Consider the following 10,294-nt stretch of genomic DNA (forward strand, 5'->3'; position numbering starts at 1 on the left):
GCCAACACCGCCCACTCTACGGCTCAGCTACGCTACGCCGCCTGCCAGCGCCAGCCGCAGCGAGACAGCAACGCCTCGGCGCTCTGCGGTTTCTACTGTGTGAATTGGGACAGATAAAGCAAAAGCCTGCACGATGTAAAACCCCTCTGTGCTCAATCATGTGGACGCAAACCCCTCCTCTCTGATCAATCATACACATGCATGACCCTATCCCTAAGCTATGGCTATGGCCTAGTGTGCGACGCAGATGGCTTTATTTGTCCTTGCTGACTGGAGTCGGAGGGCAGGACCGAGGACCCTCTCTCATGTGAAGTGCCACAATCTACGTCAATTAAGCATTGATAATACTCCTATAGTATAATGTACTGGAACAATTGGTGCCCAATACACTGAATAAGTCAGAAACTACAGCTGCGAGTGGAGCATGATACATGCAGTAGATGAGATGAACCAGATCTTTCAACTGTTCCAATTTCAACACCAGTGACGCTTCCTCAAGCTATCCAGTAGTGGTACAAGCTATAGGCAGAGTGTACACTTTCCCAAATTTGACTGGAGAATCAAACGACCCAAGATGCAGGAAGAACTCAAAACTTTTCCCTAGCTATGGCAATGTGCACTCGAGCTCTGAACTGTGAAGCAGCAGTACTGTGTACAATTCTACCCAATTTATATCACCAATTACACCGAAACCCAGGAGAAGAAAGAAAAGGAAGAACTACAGCACTGACAGCCTCCCACATTGCCAAAAATCTAAAATCTAAAATTGCAGGCCTTTGCTGAATTCTCAGCTACTGATAGCAAAACTGGCTGTACTTACCACAACAGCCCTTGAGTGCTTATTGAGCTGACCAAATTCACACCAATTTGCATTTACATCCGGCCACCGACTCCGGCGGTGCTTATGCTGCTGCATTGCTGCTCGATCCAAGCTTCCTGTCGATGGGCAGGGCGATGCATCCATCCACTCCCATGTCTTCAAATGACACCGCAAATTCGGCCAATTGCTGAGTTTATGTACACACAGGTCTTCATCCAGCACCAATTTGCTTCTCTCGTCCATTCCCCGGTCCAGATTACGCGAGGATGACCAATGGGAACTGCATCATCGACTCAACTCACAACCAGAAGGACTATGTTCCGGTGTCTTCTCACTGAATTGTCTTGGTGAGCTTGCATTTCGCGAGGAAGACGGTGGACGTGCAATGCACGGTGCAAAGCTTGAGCAGCTCCGAGGCTTGCTGCTTCAGCTCCGGCCCGCACCCGCTTTGGATCACCAGCAGAAGCTTGGCGGCCAGCCCGACGTCCAGGGCGGCGGGCGCGGACTCCTCGGGCACCATCCTGCACACCACCCACAGCATCGACAGGGCGCGCTGCGTGCAGGCCTCGGACACCCTCATCAGCAATCGGACGGCGTTGGGTATCGTCCTCGGGCAGTCCTTGAGAGCCGTCCTGCCTTCGGGGACCGAGGCGAGCGCGTCCAGGATGTCCAGGGCTGGCTCCACGCACTCCGTCGCCAGCTCCGGCAGCAGCTCCACCAGCTGCTGCACCGCACCAATGCTGACAATCATGCTCCTGGCCGGCCTGTGCACGGCGCAGATGGAATTGAGCAGCTCTAGCCCGGCGGCCACGCCGTCCTGGTGCCGCTTGTCCCGGACGAGGCGCATGGAGCCGGCCAAGAGGCTCAGGCTCGCCACCGTCTCCGGCCGGAAGCCTTTCTCCTCCATGAGGATGCGGATGAGGCGGACGCAGTTGATCTTGGTGTCGACGGCGCCCTCGTTGAGCATGTCCACCACGAGGGACACCTTTGCCGGCTGCATCAGCGCCGCCTTCGCGTCGGCGTCGAGCGGCACACCGCTGACAAGAATGGCCACCGCCTCGGACCCCACGGAATGAGACGTGAAGGGGCCAAGAAGCGAGGTCAGCAACGACACGCCGCAGGCCTCCGCTATGGCCTTGGTCACGGACTGGTGGGCGCAGGCGAGCGAGCGCAACTCCCGGAGCGCGGCGACGCGGGCCTGGCCCTTGAGGGGCTGCCTCCTCGGGACGGCCGTGCCGCGGAGGCCGTGGACAAGGTCCGCGGCGCGGCCGTGGTAGTCGGCCGAGCGCTTCTTGAAGCGGGTGTACCGGCGGGAGAACCAGGCGGCGATGAGCTGGCGGAGCGTGGCGTTGGGGGTGAGCGCGTCGTCCCAGAGCTCCTGCATCGTGGTCGGGCAGGTCCGGTGGCCCAGCGCCAGCCAGCGGGAGATGTTGGCGCGCTCGTACGTCTGGCCGGTGCAGAGCGTGACCGGATCCACCATGGGCTCCAGGGAGATCGGGCAGATGAAGACCGCCGGCACGACCTCGTCCCCGCCGCCATCCCCAGCGGCATCCAGCTCGTCCATCATCTTCCTCAGCTCCACCGGTTGCTTCCCCCCGTCGCCCAGCGCCCCGTCCCCGGGCTCCGGGCCGCACCCCAGGATGCCGTCCTTGAGCGCGGCGTCGATGTCGAGCACCTGCCCGCCGCAGGGCAGCTCCTGGTACTGCGGCATTGCTGCGGCGGCGACCGACCGTCTGCGCGAAGCAACCGCGCGCCCTTCCACCGCTCACTGGAGCGAGCACGGACGGCGAGGCCCTTTTAGCAGAGGCGCGCGGGCGACGGAATGATGCGGCGAATCATGGGGCGACTTATCGCCATCATCATCGCCCTCCTCCTAGCTTGCTTTCCCTCTTTCTTGACCCGCTGTTTTTCTTGGGTTTTCGGGCTCCCGCGGCTGCCCACCGGTCAAAAGGGGAGGCGAGGAGCTTGAGCTGAAAGCTTCTGGGTTTTGGGCTGGAGGCGGATTGCAGGGCGTGTGAGGAGATCTGATGAGCGAGGGGGAGGAGAGGAGGGGGGAGGGGGAGTGGGAATGCGACTGAGATCCAGCTGAGCTAGAGTGGGTGGAGAAGAAGAAGGGAGAGTGAGAGTGAGAGAGCGAGCAGGAATATCCTGCTGAAATTATTATCCGGACTTGCAATTTTACTTGGGTGGGTGTGGGTGCGAGTGAGAGGGGATTGGACGAGGGGAGGTGGGGCAGGACTTGGTTGGGACCAGACACATTAGCACACTCACTGACACCCCGCCTGCGTGGTGGGCCGCCCCCCTGCGCGCCCTCTTGTATTCTTCCCCATTTTTCATTTATTTTAGCGCTGGTACTACTAGCATTTCTTTTCTCTCGCTCAAATTTTCCTTTTTGTTCGGTGCCGCCGCTGAGAAGCGTACTGGGCCCATGCCAAAAGCACCAAGCAGGAAGGCATGGGGAAGAATCTTGCAGGAAATGGCGCCATATGTTTGTTTTGTTTCAGTAGTGATCTCCTTCTAGGTCTGATGTGATTTTTACCATTGCTCCTAGGAATGAAATGCCCATGCTGTTTTGTTTCCCCTTTTCAACATTTGGTCCATTTTGAACTACGAAAACAAAATTTTCTCTCCTTCTGGGGAAGGGGAGCGATCAGCAGCGGAACTCGAGGCTGCTGACCGGTGACCGGGACGTGCGTGCGTGACCGGTGACCGGGACGGGTTCGAGACGGGCGTGCGTGCGTGCGTACTGTGTACTACTACGACCACTCCTAAATCTAAATCTAGGGCACGCGGACCGCACGTGCGGTGGGATCAGGATCGACAAAGAGGGCGGGGCTTTGTTTTTCTCCTCTTTTTTCCCAGTTTTTGAATGGGTTCAAGGATAACAAGGACGCAGCAGGCCCGTTGCCTCATCTCCCTCCTCGTGACCCGCGCGCGATCACGTTGCGTTTACGCTTGCATCGGACCTGCCGCTCCCTCTCTTTGACCGCTTTGCTCGCACACTCGATGCTCTCTGACCAGGCCGGATTAGGAGCGCTCGAGTTTCTTTGTGTAGATAACTTGTGGGCAAGGAGATGCAAGAAATGGCACGACGTTTCGACATGGAAAATTTGCCACAAACAAGCTTGCTTTAACTTGAACAAAGTCGGTGCGTGTGGTAGGAGTATCATCAACTTATTCAAAGCTCCATCCAATCCAAAGGGAAAAAGATGGGAAACATCGCACGTGCAGCGATGCCAGGTTGGAGGCCTCTTTTTGCGTACGTCTTAATTAAGTGGATGCATCCGGTGCGACCGTGACCAGGACCAACGACCACGGGGCCGGGGCCGGAGCCCGGAGGGCCGAGCAAAGGAAACGAAGGGGGCCAAAGAAAACGTAATGTAAAGGCAAAAGCGAGCAGCGGCAGCAAGCACTGGTAGCACAGGAAAGAAAGCCGAAACTAGTAGGCACGTCCAAAGCTCAGGGCTTTAGAAAACGCGCTCCTTGACCGGCCTGCGCGCCGCACGCTACAAGCGCTCGCACTGTGCGCGAATTAAGCGCCGCACGCTCACGGTACCTTGCCAACCATACGCACGTACTGGTACGTGGGAGTTCGTACGCGCAGGTGATGGTGCGGGTCAAAGGGGCGGACAGTAAACGCGACGTGAACGTGACACCACCTAGCTAGCGGCGGACGGAGACGCGTCCGTCCGTCCGGCCGTCCGGCGATCCGTCACTGTTGCTGCACAGGGTGCCGGCCGGGCGGCCGCTGTTGCGCCGCACGAGCCCGGTGGAGTACGCGGCACGGCGTGCGTGGGCGAGGAGGCACGCAACGCAGCAACGCGGAGGCGGAAACCTCTCTCCATCCGCACGTACGACGGGTGGACCGACGGACGGACGGCGGGCACAGCGATGGATGGGTGGGTGCCCCTCCGGCACGGCCGCGCGCGGAGGGGAGGGAGGGAGGGAGGGGGGCACGGCGCACGCGCGACACCGCGACACGGTGCGTGTGACCTGAGTCATGGCTGACCGGCCCGCTCCGACCCGACGTGCGAGCACAGGAGCGGGCCGTTCGGTGTCGCGCGTTGCCCCCGGCCGAGCGAGGCAAAGCGCCGGCCCAACCAACCGTCGTCCACTCGTCGCCTTCAGTACAGCCGGCGCGGCGCGGTGCGTGCGCGCGTGCGTTCAAGGGCATGGGCGCCACGCACGTTCACAGATCAGCGGCCCGTTCGACGGGTAGGTAGTACTCGTACGCAATGCCACTGTTTGATCGAGGTTCGGTCTTGCGCGCGTCGCTGGATCCGGCGACAGGCGAGCGTTGCAGGCGCTGGCAGCTGCCGCCTGGGCCCGGGCGGATCGATCGAGCTTACTCTCAATTCTCAAGTGGAGTGGTTTGAACCTGGATTGGCCACGGCACGAATATGCTCCGTTTTCAAACCAGCTCGCTTCTTCTCGGTCCTCGCTCGCCCTCGGCACCCGCCCGTCCGTCAGCACGCACCTGAGACCGGCCCGTACACGGTCAGTGAGACGGCGCCACAGTATTAAAAAACGCCAAAGCCTGCGGCTGACCTGCCACGCTGCTCCCCTCAACCACAAAGCGCGCTGATTAAACAACGCCGAGCGAGGAGGAGGAGGAGGAGGAGGCAGCGTCGCTTTCCCCCGATGCACCGGCCTCCGCGCCGAGCAGCGAAGCGACCCAATAACTTGACTGCCGCAATGATCATCACGATGCCGACGGCCACAGGGAGGGGCGCAGCGAGATGCCGCTCAACCCAATCCCGGCTCCGGACCGCTTTGTTTAATAATCGGCTCTGAGCTTATCCTGTTGACTGGCTACTTTGGCTAGGGCTAGGCTAATCCGGATCGACAGGGAGGGCAGGGCGTGTGGGATCGATCTCATCTGGCTCACGGGGCGCACCCACCGCGTCTCTCGTTGCGTCGATGGCGTGCGCGGGGTCGCCGTGTGCAGCAGTGTGCCCCGGGTCTGACCGGTCAATGTGGTCCAGGGGCCAGCGGCACGGCATGGCGATGTGCCAACCCGAAGGCCGAAGCCAGTCCATGGGCCACGGGAGGAGGAGCAATCGAGGAGGGCATTTCTTGATGCTGCCAACCACCTTTGGCCCCTGCCTCTCTCTCGCTTTGACCGCCAGCGCAGGCGCGGCACCGCACCGCACCGCACCACACATCATTTCGCTTTCTCGAGGACCAGTGCTGGTCTGCTTTGGCTCCAGCTCTCTAGGAGTAGTAGTGGTAGTACTCCTTCTGTTCGCGTATGGTCGAAAGCTCTTTACAAATTTATTTAAACTTGGTTTTGAATACAAACCTAAGGGGTAAAACGAACGAATAGCGTGGCCCAATGCGCGGCCTCAAACGAACAAATGTCCGAATTCCGTCCATTTTTTACTCATCCTCGGTCCAAACTTGCGCTTGGTTTGGGGTGAAACGGACGCGCGCAGACGGCCTCGACGCACGCCCTTGTTCCCCGTGACCCGCCTGTCGGGGACACTATCACTCCCTCCGCTCCCAACCCTTTCACCCTCTCTCCCCGCCCCGCCCCGCCGCCGGCGCCGCCGCTATTCTCCGGCCGCGTCCTCACCGCACAGCCCCCCGGCCGTCCATACCAAATCACGTCTCGACATGGCCGTCACCACGCCCGCGCTTTTGCCGTAGTTTTGGCCGTCGATCGGAGGAGGTTTGGCCGTCGCCGTCTTTGCCGGTGGCAGAGGGGACACGACCGCCGGCGACGTACCACGGCGGCCGCGGCAGCTTCCGACGAGAGCTCCAGAGCGGCCAGTAGCCGGTTGGCAACCACCCCTGCTGCGTCGAGGTGATCATCGCGGCCTCTTCGCCACCACGACCGCAAGGTGTTCGACATTTTGCCCACAAAGGTATGGACAGTGGAGACGAGTTTTTCTTTCATCATTTCCTTTGTTCATCGGACGATTCGTCGTCCGATGATGAAGATCTTGTGGTGGCAGCACTGGTCGTTCACGACCACATTCAACGGCAGCTTCCTCGGTACAGGGGATCAGTCCCTGGCCGTGCTCCCAACCTGAACTGCAACAGGGAGAGAGGCCACGTCCTGCTCTATACCGATTACTTTTCCAACACCCCGCTTTTCAAGCTGAATAAATACCGTCGCCGTTTTCGAATGGCAAGGCATGTGTTCAATCGTATCCGGGAGGGAGTGGTTGCTCATGACCCATATTTCGAGTGCAAGACGGATGCCCTTGGCAAGTTTGGATTCTCCTCTTACCAGAAATGCACCGCGGCCATCCGCATACTTGCATATGGAATTTCAGGCGATTTGGTGGATGAGTATGTGCGTATGAGTGAGACAACATGTCTGATGTCAATGTACAAGTTCTGTCAGGCTGTGATCGAGGTGTTTGACCCAGAGTACTTGAGGCAGCCAACTGCTGCTGATACAAAGAGATTGTTGGCGATCAACGCAGCTAGAGGCTTTCCAGGCATGCTTGGCAGCATAGATTGTATGCACTGGGAGTGGAAAAACTGTCCATTTGCATGACAGGGCCAGTACAAGGGGCATGTCAAGGCGTGCACTGTCATATTAGAAGCGGTGGCTTCGCAGGATCTTTGAATATGACATTCTTTCTTTGGCATGGCAGATTCTCACAATGATATCAACGTGCTGCAGCGTTCTCCAGTCTTCTCAAGGCTTGCAGAAGGCCACTGCCCACCTGTCAACTTTGAGATCAACGGCCACCAGTACAACAAGGGATACTATCTAGCTGATGGTATATATCCTCAATGGTCAACTTTTGTGAAGACAATTTCGAAACCCCAGTGTGAGAAGAGAAAGAGATTTACCCAAATGCAAGAGAGTGCTAGAAAGGATGTGGAACGTGCTTTTGGTGCGCTTCAATCCCAATGGGGTATCGTTCAAAACCCTACACTGTCATGGGATGAAACGAAGCTTTGGGAGGTGATGTCTGCTTGTGTGATCATGCACAATATGATCGTCGAGGACGAGCGTGATGAGAGTATCTTCGACCAAGGATTTGATTATCAAGGTGAAAATATTGAGGCCCTGCACCAAGACCTGACAACATTTGAATAGTTTGTCCAATTCCACCGTGAGCTGCATGATTGGCACACTCATTTAAATCTTCAAAATGACTTGGTTGAGTACATTTGGGATCATATTGGCAACCAATAGATGTATTGATTCATTTTATGTTCAGTCGAGACAATTTCGATTTGGTTGTAAAACTATTTTATTATAGACATTTTCAATTGGGTTGTAAAACTATTTTAATTTTCAGACAAATATTTGGACGTGCAAACTAGTTTAATGAAAATATGGGCATTTTTAGTTCTGACGGACAGGATGAGATAAATGGACGCGGCCGCGCGCTGGGCGCACGGCCACCGCATTCCAGGACACGCCCGGACACGACCCCATTGCCCTACCCAAACGGACAAAATTCGGACAAAACGGACGTCCGTTTGAGATCGCGCGGTGGAGTTGGCCTAATAGCGTGAGTACTTTTTTTTTGTCTTTTCTCTTACGGAAGAAAGATGACTGAAGAGGAGATGAAAAAGGTGAAGTGATGTTTTTTTAGACAAAAATGGTCAAGGGTAGATAAAAAATGGTGAAGGAATGGGTCGGCCCGCTCCGGCCTGGACCTGATCCCTGCAGCCCCTCTATTCTGTTTAGGGACATAGAGCCGGCCGAGTGGCTCAATACCAAGTGATTTCTCAAAAAAAAAAAAAAATAGAGCCGGCCGAGTGGCTCAATACCAAGTGACCTCATGTCCATTGGACAATATGGAGACACATCTTAATAGAAGATCAGTCTTTGCTAAATTTCAGTCAACTGAGACTTCGTTATGTCTTCGTCGATGCTATGTTCGTGAGATCTTACAATCCGTGTAACTTTTACTCTTTACCTTTTTTATTTTTTTTCTTATTTACATGTTATGTCACTTGACTGAGACTTGGTTAATACTGAGTCGACTAACACCTAAGCCACACCCATACAAAATTGCACAATAATGCGTGGCGGGGAGATTCGGTTCAGGCACGACTTGCTGGAAAAGTCTTGAAGATCCTGCAGGGCCGGTGCGGTTGGAGAAGTGGATGAGGGCTCGAGTGGAGGTCTTCGCCAGGCAGTGCTCGGCAACGGCATTGGTGAGGCCTGCGACTGCCAGACGAATTCAGCACGGTGAGCTTCTACGAAGGCCCGGCCTGGCTAGGCCACCAGAGAAGACGGCATCGGAGCATGGCCCTGTACGGCGACGAGTTCGACCTCAGATATGGACTTAGCATACAACGGCGTGGGTAATTTGTCTCAAGTTTTTTTACGGAGTCTTCATGTTTGGTTTGGAATGACGTGGCGGAGACGCCTTCCCAATTTAGAAATACGCCTTCCCCGCCCTATCCTCGTTTCGGTGGTGTGTTTGGCACTGGCGCAGGGCGTGTGGTTGTGTGATGCGAAGCATCCTACGATCATCCCCATCCCCATGGACCTACCTCCATCTCTCACGACACCACATGGACCAATGACCAGAGCTCGAGCAAGGGCTACCGAAACTAAGGTGAACTCGCTCCTCTCCGAACTAACACATTCCACATATGAGACATGGCTACTATCTCAAGCGGAGACTGATACGTCTCCAATGTATCTATAATTTTTGATTGCCCCATGCTATATTATCTACTGTTTTGGACTATATTGGGCTTTATTTTCCACTTTTATATTATTTTTGGGACTAACCTATTAACCGGAGGCCCAGCCCAGAATTGCTGTTTTTTGCCTATTTTAGTGTTTCGAATAAACGGAATATCAAACGGAATCCAAACGGAATGAAACCTTTGGGAACACGATTTTCTCACCGAACGTGATCCAGGAGACTTGGACCCTACGCCAAGGCATCGAAGAGGCAGTCACGAGGGTGGGGGGGCGCGCCCCCTACCTCGTGGGCCCCTCGATGCTCCACCGACGTACTTCTTCCTCCTATATATACATACGTACCCCCAAACGACCAGATACGGAGCCAAAAACCTAATTCCACCGCCACAACTTTCTGTATCCACGAGATCTCATCTTGGGGCCTGTTCCGGAGCTCCGCCGGAAGAGGGCCGTCATCACTGAGGGCTTCTACATCATCATAGCCTCTCCGATGAAGTGTGAGTAGTTTACCTCAGACCTTCGGGTCCATAGTTAGTAGCTAGATGGCTTCTTCTCTCTTTTTGGATCTCAATACAAAGTTCTCCCCTCTCTTGTGGAGATCTATTCGATGTAATCTTCTTTTTGTGGTGTGTTTGTTGAGACCGATGAATTGTGGTTTTATGATCAAGTCTATCTATGAATAATATTTCAATTTTCTCTGAATTCTTTTATGTATGATTAGTTATCTTTGCAAGTCTTTTTGAATTATCCGTTTAGTTTGGCCAGCTAGATTGGTAGTACTTGCCATGGGAAAAGTGCTTAGCTTTGGGTTCGATCTTGCGGTGTCCTTTCCCAGTGAC

The 10,294-nt window shown here is 55.4% G+C and overlaps 1 protein-coding gene across 1 annotated transcript; it reads right to left on the minus strand.

The window, feature by feature from the left end:
- Nucleotides 1-439: 439 nt before the first annotated feature.
- On the minus strand, nt 440-2,970 carry LOC119285004 (U-box domain-containing protein 75). Its single transcript, XM_037564197.1, has one exon. The coding sequence runs from the start codon at nt 2,529-2,531 to the stop codon at nt 1,152-1,154; it is 1,380 nt and encodes a 459-aa protein (XP_037420094.1). The 5' UTR covers nt 2,532-2,970; the 3' UTR covers nt 440-1,151.
- Nucleotides 2,971-10,294: the final 7,324 nt, after the last annotated feature.

This window comes from Triticum dicoccoides, chromosome 4A, assembly GCF_002162155.2.
Source record: "Triticum dicoccoides isolate Atlit2015 ecotype Zavitan chromosome 4A, WEW_v2.0, whole genome shotgun sequence".
Lineage (NCBI taxonomy): Eukaryota > Viridiplantae > Streptophyta > Magnoliopsida > Poales > Poaceae > Triticum > Triticum dicoccoides.